The sequence below is a fragment of the Apis florea genome, unplaced genomic scaffold (genome assembly GCF_048593485.1).
Source record: "Apis florea isolate Af1SG1 unplaced genomic scaffold, ASM4859348v1 contig_3158_pilon, whole genome shotgun sequence".
NCBI lineage: Eukaryota > Metazoa > Arthropoda > Insecta > Hymenoptera > Apidae > Apis > Apis florea.
Window position 1 is genome coordinate 5501695 of NW_028256713.1, and position 24600 is coordinate 5526294.

General features: G+C 42.3%; 1 protein-coding gene across 6 annotated transcripts in view; it reads right to left on the minus strand.

Moving 5' to 3' along the window:
- The window catches only part of osp (myosin phosphatase Rho interacting protein outspread), a 184306-nt gene that overhangs the window by 121767 nt on the left and 37939 nt on the right, over nt 1-24600 (minus strand). For all 6 annotated transcript variants that reach the window (XM_086909668.1, XM_086909666.1, XM_086909664.1 and 3 more), the window contains exon 2: nt 10292-10372. In XM_086909668.1, coding sequence (XP_086765794.1) covers nt 10292-10372 — 81 coding nt within the window. The remainder of the gene's footprint in view (nt 1-10291; nt 10373-24600) is intronic.

The following is a 24600-nucleotide window of genomic DNA, read 5'->3' on the forward strand; positions in this document are numbered from 1 at the left end:
AGGAAGGCCAGGCTTTTCGTATTCCTACGAAGGATAAACATTGGAGTTAAATGAAGGAGTGAAAACTGACTCCTTGAAAAAGGAAAATTGGATTAGATTGGATTGGATGAGGAAAATTCTGATTCCAAGATCTGGACATATATATATATATCGTGGTGTAATTTCGTTCGTTGGAAAAGAAACAATGCAACAAAGAAACGATTGGATTAGCTTTCTCCCTTTCTCGAAACTTCACACGTCGACACATCGTTCGATAATTCTTTGTAAACAGAGATGTTTTCTTCGCAATCGATCCCCGCGAGTGTCGCAAATTCCAGAGAAGCATAAATCTCTTACGACTCTTCCTTCGATTAATCGACGTTTTTACAAACAAGCCAGGCAAGCGATACTCAATCGAGCTTACATAACGAAACAAATAACGATTAGAGAATTTTTCTCTCCTTTCGAAAACTTCACCGATATTTATTATTACATCGGCGTATTCAAGCTTCGCCCGATCGCTTTCTCGCGATGTCGCAAACTCGGAATTCCAAACAGGCATAATTTCCTTCCTCCTTCCATCTTTCCATCATCCACGAGCGAGCAAATCCTCGTCGATCCAACAATTTTTCCTCTCTCGTTTCTCGCGTGTCGCAAACTCGAAATTCCAAACGCGAGGCATAATTTCCACCGACTCGTTCCACCGACTAATCGGTGTTTCGTCAAAGCAAACAAGCCCACCACCACCGTGCGAACAATGAACGCATCGATTAGGTGGAGCGCGTGGGTGGAGCCGCATTTGCACGTGTCGCACGTTGCGCCTGGGCGCCGAGGCGACGACGAGGAAGATATAAAAAAGAAAAATACGGGAGAGGAGAAAAAAAAAAAGAGGAAGAAAGGGACGACGCGTGCAGGAAGGGCCGTCTTCGGGCTTTAAGAGGCCCGAGTGGGTCACAAAGGGTGGAGAGAAGGATGGAAAAAAGAAGAAGAAAGGGAAAAGGAAGGAGAGAAGAGAGAAGCAGCGACGTGCGTACGGGGCATAACTCGCGAATAATACGCCGTTTTATACGGGCGTACGTGAGCGAGCCATAAGCAAATGCATTTTGCTGCAGCGGGCCTTAAGCCGCGCTCTCGTACAGTCGACGCTATAAGATCGTGCGCCAAACTTTGACCGAATAACGAATTTCGAAAACAAATTTTTCTCTCTGAGAAAGATTCGCGAATATAAGAGCCTCGATTCTCTCGTTTGCATCGTTGAAATATTAATTCTCCTTTAATTTCGTTTCAAGTTCTTTTCAATTCGACGACACGCGTTGACGATGGAAAAAATGCTCGCTAAGAAATTTAACGAACGCTATCTTATCCAAAACAAAAAAAAAAAAAAAAAGAGAGAGAGAAACTTGTTGACATCCGTTAATTACCTAACAATAATAAAAAAATCCAAGTTTCTTCTTACTCTTCTTCTTCTTCTTCTTCTTCTTCCCTTTTCAAAGCTCGACAAAAATCGTCCACGGATCTTATTATGTCCCGGACTGTACAACGATGTCCCGCGCTCGTGAACCAAACGTTTGCTCGTTATGGCAGGAATACGCTCGTTAAATCCTCACGCGAGCAAACGTGCACGAGTTCCGTCCAAGGGAGGAATGTTTAACAAGAACTCGCGAGAAGCCGCCCTCCACGACTTGTCTTCATTCGATATTGTTCAATTAAAAGCTCGTAAAGTTGTTTCGATAGCCGGAGTTGGACCCGACCGTCCACCCAACGATCCGCCCTTTTATATTCCATCGGGATAATCTCTCGTGGAATTATGGCACGATTTCGCTCGATGCTGGAGAGAAGGAGATTCCTTTCGAATGAGAGGAGGAGGAGGAGGAGGAGGGATTATGCCTGCAATTTCGGGCGGGGTGGAAAAAAGACTGGATAAAAGAGCGTAGTTGATGGCGGTCGTTTCTTTTTCTTTAACGGGCATCGTTTGTGGATTATTCGTTTGTAATTTTAAATATCTCTCTCTCTCTCTCTCTGTGTGTGTGAAATTTTCGTCGTAAACGAGAGGAATAAACGAGAAGCAAGCTTATATTTCTTCTATCTTGTTTACGTGAATTAATCCTGCGAATGGGAGAAAAAAAAGATCGTTCGATAAAGCGAATCGATTGATTCGAAGGTTTCGGCGATAACGTAACGGCGTGAAAATTGTATGAAATTTTAACAAATAAAAGCGATCGGGGAGGCTACGTTTTTATCTCATCGCTTGAACTTATCTCTGGAATCTAAATGTATCGTATTTACATCGCATTAGAGGTGTTACGTAAAACAGTCGCAGAAATTGCGTTAAAAGGAAAAAAAAAGAAGGGGAAAAAAAATTATGCGTCATTTTTCAACGCGAGTCAGCCATACAGCGATACAGAAATCATCGAATCAACTTCACAGTTCTGGTTCTTTACTCGCGTGCATCATCTCCGATTGCGTAACGTGCGATCCACCGCAACCGCGCGACACACTCGTGAAAAAAATCGCAGGAAAATAATACCAAATTCGTCGAAATTTTTTCCAATGCCAGTTTTCCGAATCTTATCATCCGAACGAACCTCTGCTAAGGGAAAAGTTAAAAATTAATGAGAATAATCGATGAATTCCACCGAGCCCGAAATGTTAACGCCGTTTCGACAAACTTTGTATTAAAATTAACAGAAGGCACAAAAACCGATCGTTTTAACCCAACTGTCGAAGGAGACAACGTCCTCGACGATCGGTGGCTTGGGAAAAGAGAAGAAAGGAGAAAAAAAAAAAAACGAAACTTGAAACACGACACGGATAACCGATGCTCCGGATTTTCTACAAATTAATATGATTACCCACGTATAGCCACGCGTCGTGCCTTCATTGTGCGGCTCCCACATTTTCAGCCAGTGAAAGCGCACCATTAGGGACGTGCCACTTGTCGTCGTTTCCTCGAAAAAGAGAAAAAAATAAGAAGAAGAGAGAAAGAAGGGAAAAAATCTGAAGATCGAAAGGAGACGAACCGATCGGAAGAAGAATAGTAATAAGAGAGAAAGAGAGAGAGAGAGAGAGAGAGAGAGAGAGAGAGAGAGAGAGAGAGAAAGATACCGGTTACGATCTTAAAGAAGAGACACACGAGGCATTATGATGCAAATTAACGTTACTCCAGGAATTTTACGCTCGGCCTCGATTTTTTCTTCTTTTTTTTTTTTTTTCCTTTTTTCTTTTCTTTTCTTTTTTTCTTCTCCGGGAAAATAACTTTTTATACTCGAGTTGTCCATTCAGGCCAGAAACGAATTAAGCTAATGATTGGCTAATCGAAAGAGGAGGAGGCGGGCTATGATTGTATTGCAACAATTCGTGGACGTTTTCGAGGAGAGGAGGAGGATGCGAAACACAACAATTGGAAGGAAAGGAAGAAGGAGTGAGTTTAACGAGAGTCGCGAGGCAAGCGTAACCCAGATTGGAAATAGCCTGAACCGAAACGGTTCTAGACTTGATTTAGATCCGAGTTTGCTCGTCCCGTGGCTTTTGCCGGGGTCTAATTGGGGTCGTTTTGGAGCGACGAGCAGCGGCGAGAATCGAAGATTTTTACGAATTTTTATTCGTAAGTTCGCGAAAAGTGTGCAGCCACTAAAGTAAAATTCGTATCTACGAATATCAGTCACGCGGTACATTTTTCTTTTCTTTTTCTTTCATTTTTTTTTTTTCTTTTTCTTTTTCGTCTTCGAACACCGATAAGATCTGGAAAGAGAGACGTGTTGAATATGCAGGCAAAACGTCAAACGTGCCTCGGCAAACAATTAATCATAATGTAAATTTTAAATAGTTAAAGACAACACGGGTTCAGACGCGACCTAAATACCGTGCCAATTTACTTACAAGTCCAACTGCATTCAGAAGCCATCCAGATTAAGCCTACGTTCGTAATCTCGCGCGACGTAAGTAGATTCCACTTTTAATCTCGAATATTATTCGCGTAATTCGTCACGCCGATCAAAATTGACTCGTATCGGAATCGCAAGTTTAAACCACTTCCACTTTCGACCCCCTTTTTCTACGTATTTCAGCAAAACACAGTTTCAAGCATCGATCGAGGTCACGATTCAATTTCAATAATTTCGCCTTACTTATATATTCGAGTTCCAATCCCCCTTCCCTCATTTTTTACAAAAAAAAAGAATTCCTAAACGAACATGGAGCAGAATCGGACAAAATTTCTGAATTTTCCAAAAAAAAAAAAAAAACTCGATCGATACTTCTCCGCGTTCTAATAAAAGTGCTGCGTCGAGTCAAATCAAAGCGCGTGATCAAAGGGCAAAACAAGCGGTTATCGAACGAGGAGAGGAGAGATCGGTGCACGTTTGATATACAATAAATTCATTTACCGCGCGTGTAACAATACGCCGCAATGGGACGGCGGGTCAGCCGACAAAAGGAAAGCGTTTTCGTTTTCTTTCTTCACCTGATAACGCGCTCTCCTCCTCGTGCGTTTCCTCACAAAACACTTCTCGAGGCTAACAATGAGACACGCCGGTTACGCAATGAGCCGCCACGTACAACCACGCGCAAAAGTGTGCATGCCATTGTGTAATAAAACGACGGTGTGCTTGGTAACGCAACTTGGTGTTCCCAAAAAAAAAGAAACAGGAGCACCGCGATTATTACGCCTGTTGTTTAACGATCGTCGGCGCTCGAAAATCGGTTGACAAACATCGGGGTACGTCGATACGATGCGTCGACATGCTGATTTGGCAGGCGCTTCTCTCCTCGCGCACATACCGCGTCATTATTGTTATGCAACTAATTGGTGAACGACTGGTTGGTTTCGCAAGGTGGTCCACAAGTAGCGATACACAGGAAGGAAGTTGGAGTAAAAGTAGGTTGCGAAAGGGAGGAGGATGTATTTGAGGGTGAGGTGAGATACGTAAGAGAGCTTGTTGAGGAAGAATTCAAACGTGGAAAAAATAAACAAGTTGACGCGCGACAATAGGATTCTTTCGTTGAAGAAACCTTGTCTTCGAAAGGATTAAATTTAGATATTTATCGTAGACGTCATGGATGTATGTGTAAAAAAAAAAAAATTGTATAATTTTCTCGTTTAAAACCTTGTTTTTCGAGCTTGAAAAATTTGTCGTGTATCGCGTGCTATCTTGTGTGTAATATATTACGAATGGATAATTAATGGGATGTTATTCTACGTACGAAAGTTGAATTTTTTTGAAGGAAAAGGTAAAAATTTTCGAGCTTAATTTTTAATAAACACCCTTTAATACGCACGATTCGAGCAAATATATAAGGAGAACACGGAAGAGATTCAGCCTCGAAAAACGGTTTCGAAAGATCGAGAAATCGTGACACGATGGAAAATATTGTGATTGTTACCTTATCGATGAAATCTCTTATCTCTTTACGAGGCGAGGCCATCTTTGCAATATTCGTTAATACTCGATTACGACACACACGTTACGCGCAACGTGTTTTCTCCATCTTCGATCTTTACTTAACTTTAAAAAAAAACGACCGACCCTGAAATTCCACGCTTCCTCGATCGAAAAATAGTTTTCGACTTCGATCGATATTTATCCTGTTCTAAGGGAGAAGAAAAAACGGGTGAATTAAAGAATCTACGTGAATTAACGCGAATTAACAAAAGAGTCCAGTTAATTAAGGAGTGTTGTTGAGATGCCGGGAGAAGAACTGGCGGCCTGTTACGCACCGTTTCGTCGTTTAACTCTTTAAAGGCCTTTAAAGCCTTAAGGCGCCTTCTAATTATTCACTTTCTCCGACGTCTCGCGGTGAAACGAACGAGATTTACAGGCTCGCTCGATGTAATTTCGACGATAGTTTCCAACCGGCCAGATACGACAATACGACTCGAGGCCGATTCCCAGGCTTCCGGGTTCTTCTTGTCTCGTCTCGTCCCGCCGCTCGTTTATCCCGCCCTTCTAACGATCCCGTCCCTAACAAGGCAATGTATACGTGCACACACTGATTTCGAATGAAATTTATACGAGAGTTAGTTAGTTAGTTAGTTAGTTGGTTGGTCGGTTGTTTAGTTTCTCGAAAAGAATATATATATATGATCGATCGATATCGACGATAATGAAATAAAGAAAAGGACACGTGTCTTTTTCAAACGTAACGTTAATACTTTCGAAATATTCGTAGAAAAAAAAATATAAATTTATACAAGAGTTAGTTAATTGGTCGAATATATATATGATCGATCGATAATGTAGTGAAATAAATAAAAGGACACGTGTCTTTTTCAAACGTAACATTAATATTTTCGAAATATTCCTAGAAAAAAAATAATTGGTCGAATATATATATATGATCGATCGATAACGACGATAATGAAATAAAGAAAAGGACACGTGTCTTTTTCAAACGTAACGTTAATACTTTCGAAATATTCGTAGAAAAAAAAATATAAATTTATACAAGAGTTAGTTAATTGGTCGAATATATATATGATCGATCGATAATGTAGTGAAATAAATAAAAGGACACGTGTCTTTTTCAAACGTAACATTAATATTTTCGAAATATTCGTAGAAAAAAAAAAGATATCGACATTATTCGTCTTCCTACGAATTCTTCTTATTATTTTTCCTTCCCTTCGATACGATTATTCCTCTCAAAGAATTGACGAAATCTCTCGTATTTGAATTTGATCGAAATCAGCGTGTATACGTTGCACGTTTCTCTTTAACATTGGAGGAATAATTGGAGGCGTTTACACCTCCAGGCGGTCGATTAGAAAACGAAACGACGTCCGAATTCGAGATAAATCAGGGGAGCTGTTATTACATAATACAGGCATCCTTTTCGCTGGCATTTAATGAGAGTAATTTAATGGAATGGATAGGGCTCTAAACCGTTGGAATTTAACGTTCTCTCCGCGCGTTTCGGCATGATATACGGCCGTTTGTGACGTAAGAGATAATAATATTCGAATCGTTCGGGGATGGGGATTTTTTCGCGCGGTTATGCAAACTTATTCTTATCTATTTTGTAATGTCTCGTCGCGTCTCTCCTTTGTCTCCTTTCCTTCGTTTCCTCTCCCCCATGTCTTCGTTCCTTGCCTCTTCCCAGCTTCGAGCGAAAATTAAATTTGTTGTAAATTTTTATCCTTCCACGTGGAATGGGACAAACAATTTTTCCTTAATTCGATTCCGCGATATCTTTATTGCATCCCGCTTTATTGTAAATGTTAGTATTATAAGCGAGGCGATAATGAATAGCGGCACAACAACATTATCAATTATCCTCCACGTATATATCCACTCGTTTTCTCTCCAGATGTTTCAAATATGCTTCTTGCATATTTGCATATATCATTCTTCGCGAGTGAAATAAGGAAAAAGAATAATAATAATAATAATAAAAATCAAAAAAAAAAAAAAACCTTCCTCTGGACTCGTTCCATTCCTCGTACAATTACGCAATGTTGTTGCACAATGGATGGAAAAACAATAAATGACGAGTCATCCATGATAATGAAAACGACACCGGGATCAAGGTGTCCACTTTTCCACAATCGTATAATAAAGATTTAAACCTTGCCCCTCCACGGTTTCCGCGTTCTAAAACCGTGTTCTTCGAGGCGAACTCGAGCAACAACAACAACAGTATCCGAATCTCTGTTATTCGCGGGAAAAAGAGAAGAGAAGAAAGAAAGAAAAAACGTGGCGGAAGAGCAGTGACAGCTGTCATAGGAAATCAAGGGAGAGTGCGCGTTGATCGAGGCCAAACACGGCCGTCACACGGAACAACCGCTTTCTACTCGTACGTTCCCCGACAATCTCGTCCGACAATCCCTCGATTCGATAATCGATCGTTTAAACTCGCTCTTCACGCCGATCGAATCTCGAAGCGTGTACTATAATAACAATATACGCGCCTCTAATCGATTCGAGCTGCGCGATAACTCTTCCCTCGTGATGACGGTTCGATCAGGAAATTGTTTCCGAACAGCACCGGATCGAATGGGAGCTCGACTCGAAAAACATTGAACGTGCGATAATTCGAACGTGTAGTATTTCAAACTTACGTTAGGAAAGAAAGGAAGAGAGAAGAAATTAGAAACGCAAGCTCAACTTCCTAATTCCGTTTACTTCGTTAAATTGGAGCGAATAAAGCGAAAATCGATATCGATTAATTGTTAAAAAAGATCCCTTCTCGATTCCATCCGAATCCTCAATTTATCCCAATCGATATCGAAGACGAACGAAAGGTAAAACATTTAATCTTGGAAAAGAGTTATTAACTTTCAATTTGCAGAAGCGAGCATAATATCGGCGACAACCAACGCCGATATCTCCGATTCGAGGACACCGATTTCTCTCTTCGAAGCCAATCGACCGACAAACTCGCGGAAAAGAGGAGGAATCTTGTGGAGATAAGAGAAGCGGAGCGTCCTCGTGGAAATTAATATATAATAAAATAACTCGGCGATAAGCTCGCCTCGAACGACTCTCGACGAGGTGGCGGCGACCGATTCCAGGAGAGTCGAGCGAAGGAGACAGGAAATCGGGTGTTATCGATCCGAGGACGGGGCTAAAAATTCGGTTGTCAAGGATGGTGTGCGTCGCGGGAGAAAGTTTAGAAAGGAAGGAACGACCGATCCGTCGATCGTAAATACAAAATCGGGGGGAGGAAAGAGAGAGGGAGAGAAAAAGAGGCGGATCGAACTGTTTACAATTCGCAGTCACGTAGACGGTCGCAAGAAGTTCACTGCAAAACTGGAGAAAAGAAGGAAGGAAGTTATATATCGCTCTCGACGAGATTGAAACGAAAGGCGTGTTTGATGTGGAGGGGGAAGAAAGAAGAGACAAAAGTGTATCATCGATCGTTTCGAGAAAGGATCGTGTTGAGAAAGGAAGAAGATCTTGGCGAAGAAGTTGGTGGACGAAATTGAAACGAAAAACGTGTTTCGTTGGGGGCGAAATTGTTGTGATGTCGATAGAAGCAGGAGGATAAAATTATATCGATCGTTTCAGAGGAAGTTGTTGAGAGGAATATCTAGAGAGAGAGAGAGGGAGGGAGACTCGTGGATGAAATTGAAACGAAAGGCGTGTTTCGTAGAGCGAAGTCGGGCATTAATGGGAAATAAAATTGAATCGATCGTGTTGAGAGGACGAAGTTTGTGGATCGAAGTTGAAACGAAAGGCGTGTTTCGTAGAGCGAAATTGGCGTTGATGGTCGGTGGAGGGAGAAGAGAGAGGGAGGAAATAAAATCTCGTCGATCGTTTGTTTCAGCATGTTGAGAGAGAAACTCTCTCTGGAGAGAAGTTGGAAATTAAAAGAGAGAATCTGTATATACGATCGACCGTTAACATTTAAAAAAAACGATACAATATTAACTTCCACTAACTTTTCTTCGCAATAGTTCCTCCCATAGGTTGAACACATATAAGGAAGGGAAATCGATAGAAAGGGAAAAGAAGGGAGAAAATGAAATTGCATCGATCGTTTCGACACGTTGAACAAAAAATCTGAAGAGAATCTGTATACCGTTCAACACTGGAGGAAAGAGTTGTAATTATTCTCGATCGACGTAGTATTAATTTCTACTAATTCTTTCTTCTGCATCAAAAGAAAAAAAGAATGAAAGAAAATTGATTTCAATGGTTTCATTTTTCGCAATTCCTCCATAGTTTGACGGTACAACGAAGGAAAATAGATCGATAAAAGGGGAGGGAAGGGGAAGAAGAGGAAGGGAAAATAAAAATTGATCGTTTCAACATTTTGAGAGTAATCTGGAGAGAATCTGTATACCGTTCAACACCCAACAGGAAAGTGTATTGTTGGCCGATCGACGTAATATTAATTTCTACTAATTCTTTCTTCTGCATAAAAAGAAAAAAAGAACGAAAGAAAATTGATTTCACGTTTGATTTCTCGCAATTCCTCCATAGTTTGACGAAGGGAGAAATGGGTCGAAAAGGAAAAATCGTATCGATCGTTTCAGCGCGTCGAGGAGGAGGAGGAGGAGGAAGAAGAAGATCGGCACGGTTTGCACGGTTATCCTCGCTTTCTCGATAATGAGAAAATTGTGCGGTTCGATCGATCTTGTAACACGATCTCGCGATCATAGACTGTCGATAACGCGTAGCTCGTGGCCCGAGGCATCGGAACGGAAGTGATCGATGGCCCAGACGCGGACCATTTCCGATCTCAGCCGCCGTTCCATCGTTTCACCGTCGCTTCCGCGGCGGCCTCAACGCGTATAAACCGCGTACAACCACTGCGCGTGATGAAACGCCGGAGGATAAAGATTTTCAATTGGACCGAGGATTTTTCTTACCTTGGTGCGATTCAGCGGATTGGAGAAGTCCCAGCCCGGGGCGACGAACAGGTATCCGCATTTTGAAATCTTTCTCGTTGCCTGCAACACAATAAGCAACGATTGGCTTAGTTCGACAACAACTCCTTTGTTTCGCGAAACTACGCCGTTGATTAATCGTAGATAGATGGATAGATAGATAGACGATATTTTTTTTTTTTTTTTCCGACTCGAAAATCGATTCCCTTCCCCCATTGGAGATCGTAAGAGTAAGATACTGGGACGTCGATATATCGTTTCATATCGAGAGATATCCGAAATACGAATCCGAAAGGAGTCGCGTTTCGTCACGTTGCATCCAACTTCCGACGTCGTTATTATTTCTATCGGGTACAAACACTTTCTACCCAGTGTTTCTCGTCGCCTGGTCTAATCGTAGGCGGACACGTAGGAGAAATATATATAACCATACACCGGCGAGACGAGAGAAATACGATTATCCGTAATATCAGATCGGGCGAGCGAGCGAGCGAGCGAGCGTTAAACCTCGATAAAAGAAGAGACGATATAATAAAAATCCTATTCACCTTGTTCCTTTCATACGTATCTGTCCTCGTCAACTCGCTAATTTATCCACCCGATATCCATTGGATCCTCGTCTAACGAAAGGAAGGAAGAAAAAAGACGGGGGATAATTATAATTAAAAAAGTTCTCCGTATCGGAGAAAATATAAACGGAATACCAACCACGAAAACCAATCTCCCGTCGCGTCGTTCGTGGAACGTGGACGACCCTCTCTCCAGCCTCCTCTCCGAGGGGCTAATCAAACTTTCCAACAACGCGGCTGCACGCCAGATCCTCTTCAAACTCTATTATTATGTTTAGAGGAAGATTTAGGGGCCAGCGATGAGAGAGAAGGGTTCTCGCGTGGAAAAGAGAAAGGTAAACAGAAGCGGCCATTCAGGTGGAAAGGAAAGTCACGTGAGCGGGCACAATATCTCTTGGAGGAATCTGAAATCGGTCATTCATCAAGAGCACGGCTACGTTCCCCGTCCAATGTTCGCAAGAAATCGAAGGTGATCGAAGAAATGGCTCGAGATGGAAGATCGTTTCAGAGTTTAAAATAAAAATGTCGAACTTTTGAAAATTTTCGATTAGAACGAAGGGGGGAAGGAAAAATGGAATTTTTAAGGATCGAAGGGAATTGGAAAATTTTCCATCGTTGCGATTAGAGCGCAATCGATCGTAGAAGAATTTGAAATTGGTAGAGGATTCGCTTATCGGAGGAATCAAGACGATAGATGAAAGTCGTTGCGGTCGGGGATACGATATTGTGAAATGGGTATCGAGATGGGTTTCCAGTTAAATGAAAACCCTCTTATTGGCCAAGATACGGTATTATAAAACGGAAACGATGGACGAAAGTATAGTAATTAAGGAATTTCTCGTTATATAATTACGATATCGTAAATCGAATTCCTCGAAAATATATTAATAATGTTCTTATCGAGGGAATTAAAAAATTAGGAAATTAAAGAAATTAATAACACCGCGATGATTAGAAGGGTTTTCAGAGTTTCGTCTAAAAATTCACTTGCACTCGGAGAAAACGTATGAAACGAGCACGAATTTTTCGACCTTACGATCTTATTACGAAACGATCGTTGCAGAATCTTCTCGATTAATTGGAAAGCCCTTATCCGACGAGATTCAATTGCTCGAAAAATGGAAAAAAATAGCGAATGCGCCCACTTTCCTTCCCTTTCTTCCAGTATCGATCATAAATCGCGCGATGAATATATAATTCGACAATAACAAACGCACTTGTGAAACGAAAGCGAACGAACGTACGCGAGGGAAAAAGTATTTTTCAGAGTTTTCCGCAACGGTTTCCTTCAATGTGGAATCGTTCTCCTTGGAAATATGTTAATGAACCTCGGCGCGCGCCTCTTTCACGATCCATTATTCCACGGAAATCGGTCCCGCCGATGGACGGAAGCCGGCCGATTTCAACCGATATCTCGAAATAATCCAATTCTCTAATTCTCGTCGAAAGAAAGAAGAAAGAAATACACTTTAAGAGAATTTTTAAAAGTGTGTATAATCATTGGCGAGGATAATTTAATTTCGATATCTTAAAAAAAAAAAAAAAAAAGACGAAGGAACGAGAGGCGTCGGATATCTGGACAAAACGCGTTGATACGCACGCGTCACTTTCGCTCGTTACGAAAGTTGGCGGCTGCGGACGAGAAGGGAAACGAGAGGTGACTACCGCCGAGCAGTTTTTCCACGACACTGGGCCGATGCTCGTTCGACAGCTGAAGAAATTTCACCTGGAACGACGACCCACATTTCCACATTGATTAATATAACCGCGAGCGTGCCTCCGATCGAGAATTCGTAATTTCGATACTTTTTCGAACGAACCCGTACACGAAAACGATTTGACACGTGAGATTTGAGAGGCGCAGGCCGGGAGAATACGTGGGAATACGCGAGTTACGAAACGAGAGAAGAAAAGAAATCGTTACGTGTTGATTAATCTTTGGATATATAAGGTGAATCTTAAAATTTTAATAAGTTTTCACGGATTATTCAGAATAGAAGAGTTGATAAGGAAGGGATTATTGGGTTTATCGGGAAAATTTTCGAAACTTAATAAAATCTGCAAATTTGACGTTCGATATACAATTATCGTTTGTTATAACTTGATCGAAAGAGACACGTCTACGTTTCCTACGTCCATGCTGTTCCTCGCATACGACGTTCGTGCAATCGAGTTTATCTGAAATTCCTTTTCTTTAACAAAATTTAAATAATTCAGAGAACAAGGAAATAAACGTTAAAAAGTGGCAGCAACGCGCTCATTCCGTGCCCGTACAAGATACAATTAAACGCGGTTAAAAATTAATTGTCAAATTCGAATCATCGAAGAACCATCCCTTGAAACGAATCGAAATAAAATCCTCGCGATTAAATTAAAATCTCTGCGCGTGTTAAAAGAAACGCTTCTTGGCCGCGCGAAGAGAGGAAAGAAGACAAAAAGGGGAAGGAGAGAAGGACCGAGCAAAGAAGAGCGATGCGTCTTCGTGGCCGGCCGGCTACGATCATTTTCCAGCGCGTGTGCAATCACGAAACGAGGCGATCATCCGGGCTGCAAGAACGGACGAGAATTCGCTCTGCTTTATGGAGAGGAGCTCGACTCTCGCGCGGACCACGTGAACCGCGGCCTTCCTTTCCAGAAGATTATGGCGCATCCCTTGTATGGCGGTAAACAAAAGATCACGGCAAAAAGGGCGCCACCGTGGAATTCCACCGTGAAAGAAGGGGGGGGGAGAGCTTAACAGAAACCTTGTCCGCGATAAACTAATTTACGCCTTACCTCGGATCCGCGCCCAATTATGGGAAAGAAGATGGAACGAACGAGTGCCAATGCGAGTTCGTTGCGTTTTCTGCTCGAAATGGAGGAGTGAGTTTGTTGCGGAGAAATATCTTAAGAAAAAAAAAAAAAAGAAAAAAAAAAGAAAATATATAAACAGTGGTACGCTGATTCCTTCGAGGAGAAAAAAAAATTTAATGAAAGAAAACAACGATAAAGGCTGGATTTTCTAGCAAGACAATGCTTGTGTATCCATTCAACTGTACAATCTATCGCGTGTCTTGTGAAACGACATGAAATATATATCTTTGAGAATGGTATCCCGACCAAAACTCCGTGGAGAATGTGGGGTATTATCGTGTTTGAAGACTCCGTATATCGAGGATAAAATATATGGACGAATCGAAGAAGAGTCGAAGAGAATCGTGTTTTGTTCGTAATTTAATTAACGCGATACAACGAAATGTGCGAGAAAAAGACGAGAGGAATAAACAGCAATTAGACAGCTATCGCGTGTTACCTACCCTACCCTGTCTCGATTCCTAACAATATTCAACAGCCTCGATGATTCTATCGAATGGAAAGAGATCGAACCTATCTTTATCTCAAATTAGCACACCTAACATCGCGTTTAACTCCCTGCGTGTACATCGATCGAACTCGTTTAACCAATTATCGTTACCAAGGATTTCGCCTTACGCCATCGATCCAAGCCACGTTGAATTATTCGATTACGTCGCATCGCGAGGGAACGATTCGTTACGTTACGTCGAAAAAAAACGAAACGAAACGCACGCAAGAAAACGTATAATCGCGCGCACGTGTTCGAGATCCAATCGGTTTATCGGGAGCGATTAAAAAAATCGCGATTCGATCGAGAAACCAGCCGATAAAATCGTCCTAATTCGTGCGTAATTCAACGATAAGATTTAATTTTCAGAAGGAACCCGCTTACTCTTTCCACTATCCGATTTGATTCGAGTTTCAAATCGATCGAATCGAATCCACGCTCTGTTTAACCGCTTTCCGTCCGGCTACTATCCGTTGATTTCCGGTGTCGCGCGTTCACAATTGACTTCCGGCCGACCCGCGCCGGGCAGGGATATCTCGATGGACAAAAGCGCGATGGAAAAGTACAGAGCGCAAAAGCAAATCGTCGTTGTTCATTTCGTTCGGATAATAACGCGAAATCGAGATTGGATTTGGAATTGTTCTGGGTTGGAGATTGAAAACGAGTGAGAAAAAAAGAACCGCCTTAAATGATATTATATATATATATATATATATATCATTTATAATATCGTTCGAATTATTGGACGAGTCAAAATTGAAAAGAGTTGAGATTAAAAATTATATTATTATTATTATTATTATTATTATTATTTCCACGCATTATTAAATACAGGCAAGGTAGAATCGTAAAATCTAAATTCCGATTATTCCGTTACCAAGGTGTAAAGTTTTTAGTAATTCAATGCTGGAGAGTTCGTGAGATTAGAATATTAAGTTTCTATTCGCAATAAAATTGGCTATAAATCAAGCTGCTAAATGTAATACGTGATTCGAGTTTCGACTTTACGATCCACGCGACAAAAACATGTTACAGGAAATGCTAGCTAGTAGTAGATCCGTGAATTGAAAAGTGTCTAATTAAATATTCCAAGGATAAATATCCCTGTAGAGGTCCCTGTGCGTAATCTAAAGATAAACCGAGGAAAAAAGAAATTTCCCATTTCCTCTTTTTTCCAACGAAGAAATTCGATCTACTGTGATAACAGACGAATAAAAAGTATCGAGAGTAAATGAAAAGAGATCGAGGACGAGAGATACCAAGGAAATAAAAATTTACTCGGATTTTATCCATCCCGTTCCCAATTATAAAATTTCTATCGTAACAAGAGTTCAACCTATCTCTTGAAATTAATCGCCAATTACACTACATACCCTGCACAATGTGGCTACGCAACCGAAACAAAAAAGGAACAAAATACGAATATTTATTTACCGATATCCATTCGAATCCATTCGCCATGATATCCTCGGATCTCACGGGGATCTCCGGACCGATATTAATTAATATCGCAATCTCGATCGATGCCTCGATAAATCATCCCGGCTGTAACGTTTCGAAACCTTTTCGATCCAACACCGCCACCGATCATCCGCCGCTAATCCAACAACCGATCGGCCGAAACGCTCGGCATTGGCGACCCGCTGGGCATTGCACAATCGAGGGGACACGCTGTTCGCGCAATTGGCAATAATTGGACGACAGGTTGATCCCTCTCTCGGAGAAAAAGAGAACGTCTCTCTGCTTCCTTCGTCGTCCTTGACACGGTTCGACCGAGTCCTTAAGCTCTAAACGCGACCCAGATCCGGGCCCACTCGACAGACTCTCTCCGCTAATCTCTCGCTAATAAGGCCGATCACGGGTGTAGGTATGCCGCCTCTGCCAACGCCTAAAACGCGTCCTGTGAGCGAGGCATAAACGAGGCGAGCCCCAGGCTTTATGAAGGCAATTAAACATCTGCCTCGCTCGTAGCTTCGTTAGCCAATCAGACCGTGTCGTGGGCGACGCGCGCGGCCAATAAAAAGAAATCCCGTTGAAACGGTGGTCGTTCTCTCTAAGTAAGTATGCAAGTATGTAAGTAAGTAAATAAGTAAGTAAGTAAGTAAGTGCATTATCGATTAATCAAGGAGAGGAGAGGTTATTATTCGCGAATTTGATCAAAATGTAGCATTTAATTGGGAATTAATTATTACGTAAAATGATCACGTACGCTATGTCTATCTCTCCTCTCCTTCGAATTAACGGGCTGTAAATTTAATTACCCGTTTAAGGAGTTTAGTGATGGAATATTTTACAATTGTACGTGTGTGTATGTGCGTGCATGTTTACACGGGGATTCGATTGCGAGTTTTTCACAGATGTAATCGAGATAATTTTTTTTTGAATTTGTTTCTAGCAGGATTTCATTCCAACGTTTTACGGAATTATTGAAATAACGGTTTTTTTTTTTTTTTTTTTATCAAGCCGGAAATTTAATCGCATCCAACTATTTATTACTCATCGAGTATACACCAATTTAATTAATATCGAATTATCGAGCACGCGCAACTTCGGTCAATGATATCGGTATTAAAGAATCGGAAAGCGAGTCTTCTTTTTTTTTTTTTTTTTTTGTCTCAACGAACAATTTCGTTCGTTAAATTACGAATCAAAGACAAAAGTTTAAAACTGTCCAGGCACGGTTTTTATAACCCTGTATCCACTGTCGAAGTATAAGGAAACAATGGAAGATATACGTCCGTTTAGATAATAGGAGGGATCTCTCATTAGAAGTCTCGTTCGAGGAAAAAGAGAAACGTTGAATCGTTAACGTGTTTTATCACCGCGAATTCATTTCTTCCGCGCGGTAATCGAGTGTAAATGCAATTCGCCCATAATGGAACTCAACCGTTTAAGAGCCCATGAAATCGTCCGCGAGAAAACCAATTTACATCATCGAGTTTCTCTCTCTCTCTCTCTCTCTCTCTCTCTCTCTCTCTCTCTCTCTCTCTCTCTCTCTCTCTCTCCCCCCTCTGTGCGTGTGATATTGCATTTTAACAATGTCAAAATTCGAAACGAATCGAGTGCGCTGATCGAACGAGTGAGAAAAAAAGAATTATTCGAATTACCTTACGAATCAGATCGATTGGATGCTCGAACCTTCGAGATCGAATCTGGAACGCGTTCTTTTATTCCATTCCCCTTCGATTTCACTATTATTTTCGCGAGTTAGCAAAAACGACGATGAAACAAAATTCCCTCGATCAACAATCCGACCCGTTCCATTCGAACGCCACACGCGTAATGGGAATCGTTCCAACCAGACAAATTCGTCCAAATAATCCGCAATAATATTATGAATCGCGAGCGATAAATTTCTACGCCGTAACGACTTCTATACGCGTATATATGTATATATAAACAAATTCGAGGACTTCGAGCAGCAAATTAAATCTAATTATATTAATTCAAACACTGGACCGAATGGATTGATCGAGGAGTCGTCCAACGAGAATAAAAAAAAAAAAAGATTAATAATAATAATAATATCTCGAAACGATGGTGTACAATTCAACAAGCGGCTGCTCCCTCGCTGCTCTTTTAATCCTCTTTCGTCGATCGATTTCTCGTCGATCTACGATAATATCTTGCCGCGGTGGGTTCTCTCGAAAGAGAGAGAAAGAGAGGGGGAGGTTTGGTCGAGGTGGGCACCGGATGTGGGATATGCAGACGACGAGACGCGTGGGATTCCTCGTGCGATGCACGCGAACGGGTTCTCCGAGGCGAGGCGAGGCTGTTCTCTGGCTGGAGAGAGGCGAGCTCGAGACGGTGATGGTCGACGGACAAATCGTCGATCGTACCGCGAACACACGTTGGCTGGGAAACGAAGGAGAGCCAAGTCGTGTAAAGCAAGTCGAATAGGAATCGGTACGAGTACCAAAATGTACATATCTCTAAGATGTTTAATCGTACGAATTCACTTTAATAGAAGAGAAATTCGACGATAATTTTTCATCCGTTTCAAAACGAGTAATTATCGAGATGTGGCGTTGCTTTCTTTGACAAGATCGATTTCGAAGACAGTCCCTTCGTGTCCCTTCCCCACCCGCATTGTTATCCGGGAACACGTTTTGACACGCCGACTGATTTGCAGTCTCAGCAGTGGCTTTCTACTCAATTAACTTCACAACCGCGTAACAACCGTGGAAAACCTCAAGAAACTGCCGTTGCTCTATGAATTCAGCCACGAGGCCATCTCTCTTTCGCGCAGAGCTTGTCTCGGTTTCACGGGCCATATTTACGATGCTCTCAGCCAGCCTTTTACGATCGAGAAAATCGCGTCAATGGCCATTTTAATTCTATCAAACGCGAAAGAAAGAAAAAAAAAAAAAAAAAAAAACAACAATTAACGCCGAAGTATAGAAAGTAACACCGATTATATAAATGAACGAGGAAAGTGTTATGACGCATAGAATTGAAAACCTGCTAGCGTATAAACTAAGTTGCGAATATAACGAAACTGTGTAGCTTCCTCTTCAAATTTCTTACTAAAAATCCCGAATCTTTATCTCAAATATTTAAATAAAACGTTTCTAACGGATGTTTAAATGATAAACGCGTGTTTAACTTAAGATTAACTTAAGTTATTGTAATTAATATTGTCGTTTCGTTATTGATCAAAGAAACGAAGAGGAAAAATTACGAATTTTCCTCGATTCGTCTCGAATCAAAAGCGAAAGGTTCCGCAAAAGATTCGCTGCAACATATTCGAACACTCGACTTACATTTCTCTTCGTCGAACGAAGAAAAACGAGTTTCACCCAGTTTTCTTCGCAAGTAAAATTTTCAGAGTTCTCAGAAAGAACGACGAGAGAATTCTCTCCTCTCTTTCCCACGAGAGAGTTCACCACCGTTTGTTTCGCTCCGTTTCCACGCGAGTCCACGCAATTAACGAAGCGTTCGTAACGCGAATCCTACAATTAAGTGGTCGTTAAACCTCCGCCCAGGAAAAACGAACGTCTTCGCTAAATAGCCCGAGAAAAGTGAACGAAGGAAGAAGGGAAAGGGGCGAGAAGAGAAAAAAATTTTCACGGAAAGATCAACACGATTCCCAAGTTGATAATCCCTGTCGAGAGAGATTTCGAGAGACCACCTTTCTCTGTGTGTGTGTATGTGCGTGCGTGTCTCGTTTTTAAACAACGATTACGCGGAACGTAATGGTTGGAAGAAGCCCTCAGGAAAGTGAAAGCGGGGTTAATCGATTCTTAAACATCGCCGATCCGTTATAAAATTCCTCGTCTTGGAGAGATAATTTAAGATCCTTTTCCCGATTCTTCGACGATCTTTTCCCTTAGAATTCATTTAATCGCGATCGAGCCGCGTTGAAACGCGCGCAACGATTTATTCCGTAGGAGTAAAAATTTCTCGTATAACCAATTCCATCCCCGTTCCTCCCCCTAGAACATCCCTTCCTCGTCCCGCAGCAATATCGTCCGAGCACGATACGCCACGGGTTTTTGCGCTTCGGCCAAGTCGAGCGCAATCTCGGCAAAAGCTCGGGCAAAAAAGCAAATGAACGCGCGATCGAATGGCGGATCCCCCATCGGCGGAGCGCTCGTTACTCCACTCTCTCGTGTGTCCTCTCTATGAAATCCGGGGGGGACGCGAATCCGTGGAGAAAGAGGGAGGGACGAGAGGTGGACGAGCGTGGAATCGTAACGTATCATTATCATCGTAAAGCATTCGTACGATTTACCATCATCGATCATGGCAGAGGGACGGCAAGAAATCGAAAGAGCAGAGGGAGAAACCGGCAGCCGCGATGGCACCATCGAGAGAGAGAGAGAGAGAGATAGGAGAGAGAATCGTTACGTTACGCAAGATTAACCCACCTTCCCTCCTCCCCTCCGGGCCTCCTCCACCATCCAAGCCGCCGCTACGTCGATTACCGGCTCGCATGTTTTGCAACAACAATACACAGCTGTGCATACAAATGCAGGTACAAATAAGCAGGCTGGAAAGAATTGGCCAAGAGAAGCGTCGGAGGTCGAAGACGTGGGATCGAGAGTTTGTGCGCGCGGAGGTAAGCGGAGGTAGTGATGGGATCAAGTTCAATGCGGATTCGTCAATTCGGCGTGGAAAACGAACGTTTCGAGTTGCTATTTTTTGATCATATTGATTCGATAATTTTTACACATAAGTGTTTATATATAAGCGAGAAATGTTCGATATATAATTTAAAGATACACGAACGAGAACGAATTCGAATCTATTCGAATTCAGGATACAGAAGAAAATCGAGCTTAACTTTCGATGTCTTCGCACTAAAAAAGATGATATTGACACACAAGTGTTGATACGTAAGTGAGAAACGTTCGATAATTTACAGACAAACACGAACGAGAACGAATTCGAATCTATTTGATTCAGGATACAGAAGAAAGTCGAGCTTAACTTTCGATGTTTTTACACTAGAAATAGAAAAGAAAAGAAAAAAAAAATGTCCTACCTCTGATCTCGAAAAATTCGTAACTCGATGAAACTTTCGACAACGTACTTACTTCGCTCCGTCGCTAGTAACGAGTGCACGCGGGGAGAAGGGAGAAACGAGTGCACGTGTATACGGAATAATTACCGGAGAGAGCCATTGTTACCACGCAAATCGCTAACGAGCCACCGCTGTAAGAGGCGAGAACACGCATCTCTTCGTTCGCGCGATAAAAATAACGCGCGACGACATGGGTAGGGGGTGGAAGAAGAAGAGGAGGAGGAGGAGGAGGAGAAGGAAAAAAGGAGAGGAAGAAGAGACCGTCGATCGAGAATGGGCGGCCCACTGTGCCGACTGTGTCGACGTTAAGGCTCATTATGTAAAACGGCGTAGCTGTGTCGGTTATTGACATTTCACGGATATTACGGATCCCTGTGCCGCGTGGCGAACGTTACAGCATTCACCGTGAACATTCCATTCCTCGACTTGTTTCTCGATTTTCGTGCACCCGTGCACACCTCGACAGGTGTTGGACGCCCGATTCGACGGTTTAAACGGCAGCTTCATTGAGGATCTCCAGATCCTCAACCCTCACTCTTATCCAACACGAACGAATGCGGCAATTAGAATCGAGAGAAGACCTAAATAATTCGTATTCCTTGGCTATTTATTCCACTTTGGAGTCAACGCTCTCGTATCGATCTTTCATCAATCTTCGTCGATCCTGAAGAAATCGTTACACGGAAATCGAAAAACTGAATCGATCGAAGAAGTTGAAACGGTATCAAGGACGCGAAATTTTTCCCTCGCTTTTCTTTCGAAAAAAAAAAAAAAAAAAATGTCATCTAATTCCGATTACAACATCACAAGAGGCGAAAAAGAAAAAAAAGTGGATCGATCGAGGGAAAATCGTGTCGTTAAAGATCAAGACACGCAGAATTCTAATATAAGAGTGGATCGATTCCTTGACCTGGCCCAAAGCAACGCCGACTGACCAACTTGGAACGATTGGCAACCCGCCGCGAGAAGGAGAGGGCGAAAGCGCTTAAGGTGAACAAGCCTGGAAAACGTGGGTGGATGTAGTAAACGTAGGTGGATATAAGGCAGTGCCGATGTCGTGATGCGCACTTGTCGAGAATGACTGGTCGAGCCTCCCGCTCGTGGTTGCCCCGGGCAGAATACAACTGTAGGGTTGCTTGCGCGTGTACTCTTTCAACCCCTCCATTTGTTTCTTCTTTCCTCTTTTCCATCCTCCTTTCACTCGCATTTCCTTGCCTCCTCGGCGAGAATTATTATCGTTTTCCATTCGTATATCTTATATTAAGCGTCGTGAATTGGATCGTCCGCCCTTTTATCGATGTTATCGATAATTCCAGATCCAGGTTATTTTATAACAATCGAGAGAAAGGAAGAATTGAAAAGAATTGAAGAGAGATCGAAAGTTCTGCCTTGACTTCGAATTCGTTCGAACGGAAGAAGAAAATCAAAAGAAAGATGCAAAAGAACAGCTTGTTTCTTGCTTTCATCCGACGAGCCTCGAATACCAATATAGTTCCCGTGGCGGCCGATCGGGTGAAAACAAATCCTCCTCGCCGATCGATGGCAAGCTTTCCTTGACTCTCGGCCAACATCGACCAACTTCGATTTCACGGTCACCCGGTCGTTGGAATTCTAACGAGAATTTAATCGAAACCACGCTTCGGTCCCGCCTCAATTTTCCAAAAAGACTAATGATCCTCTTCCGATTTTCACATCGCTCTAGTTTCTTCTTTCGAGAAAAACAATTATCAACACAAAGATATACGTATCGCACGCGTATTGACAGAAAAGTGGCGGTAAAAAAATTTATTGCTCGTCGACTTTTCATCCATCAGAATCCTACTTTTAAATTAATCTCCAATCTCACGATAATTCTCACGAAAATATCAAAACACTGATATGAAAGCTTTTTGACTACCGCCAAACGCTTATTATCCAACGAAAAAAAAAAAAAAAAAAACCCACACCGATAAAAATTAATAGAAGAAAGCATCCTCGATAAATTATATCCAGCCACTTGCAACCGAGCCGGTTACAAGCAAGCGGCGCGCAAAGATAAAATACTCGTGGAAATAATCCGCGTTCCATCCGAAGGGAAAGGAAAAGGTCGTCTATTTTTCCCTCGCGCGTTCCTTATTGTCGTTGCGGTCGCGCCGCGTAACGAGCCCTAAAATGTCGCGATATAACTCCGCCGTGCGGGATACCAATACGTTTCATTGTCATTAGCCTAAGGGTCGGCTGGAAGAGAGAGAAATGGAAATCGATACGGAAACAATCGGTGGCCGATAGCATGGTGGATAGCCGAGTTCCAGCCACGATACGCGGGGGAACCAGCGGTGGTACCGTTACAGCTCTTACATGCCCGTTTCACCTTAACTCGACAGTTGAATTCGTTAGCCGGCCGGATTACGAGTAATGTGACGCTGGAATATTCCGTTTTGGAAAAGCCGTACACGGATCGGGACTCGTTTCCCCCTAACACGACGATCGTTAGAATTGCGATTGGATAAGGAGGATCGTCCCGTGTATGATGGCCGCTTCGGATATACGATTGTTCGGCATTCTGATCTCGTCCCCAGGGAGGGGGAGCAAAGATTATTCCGAGAAAGTGGCACTTTCACTCGCGTTTAGGTTATGGTCGGCTCGTTACGAGATTTGATGAGGAGGAGAGTTCGTTGCTTCGTTGATCCCCGACGAATTTCTAGCTCGTATTTGGATAATCCGGTTTTTAAGTCTTTCGCTCGAGGCTAGGATAAAACAGCCACTCGTAATAATCGATCTCGTTAATTCTACGTGTTAAAGACGTAAGAAACAGTTGATTCGATAGGAATACAAATTCGTTGATTATATATCTCACGATATAACAATATTGTTAATTGTGGAACGATGAGAAGCTCGATTAGATAATTTTAATTTAATTTACGCTCCTTCGAGCATCCTCGATCGATGGATGGATCGAAAATCAAACAAAGTCTCGTTTTTCCCGATCTGTATTTATAGATCGCAACAAAGACGAAGTTCAAGGTGTCTTTTTGGTCCGTTGCTGTCTGGTCGCGTTAATACGATCGCGTCAGACATAGCGACGTGTTCGAAGCGAGCGACACGCATCGTAAAACATACGAACGCTTTTGTATCGAGCACAATGGAACGTCCCCGTCCCGTTACTTCATATTAATATCGATCCTCGTTCGATGGAGCGCGTCGGATCTCCCCGTGCGCACGGTCACGTTCCCGCCACGTGGGCGTTTTAAACGAGCAACGGCCGAGACAGAAATAGTAATTAGGCAGGTCGAATTAGGTTAACCTTGAAAGGAAACGCCGTGAGATGTGTTCCAACGCCAAAAATGGTGCTCGAAAGTGGCTCCAATTCCCGCCTCTGGACGACCACGTTCACCAGCTTCGTTTCAACGATTTTCCTTCCTTCCTTGCGTCTTCTCTTCTCTTTCCCTTCTTTTTTTTTTTTTTTTTTCGTTTCAACAAGGTTGATCGCCTTTGACTAACGATGCCTCGCGAGAGTTAAGTCGAATCAACTTAACTTGTCCGGTGGCTCGAGATCGAATCCGTCGTCCCTCTTCTCTTTTGCAAAGAAAGTCGATCGACAACAATCAACAAGCGGAAGAAATTCTTAAAGACGCTTATTAACCTTTGTATCCAACCAATTTAGATAACTCGATAAGGATGAAAAGATTTCTAAATCGAGCCATTCGTGTCATCGTTGCTGTTCAATTACGATTTACATTTTTACAAGGCCGAGGAGGTTTTGGAACAATGTGTTCGCAAACGTGGAGATCCAACAAGATTGGATCGCGAATTCTCGACCTCCCCACTTTCCAATCCCTACTCGCCTCTACCTAAAAACATTGACACACTTGTT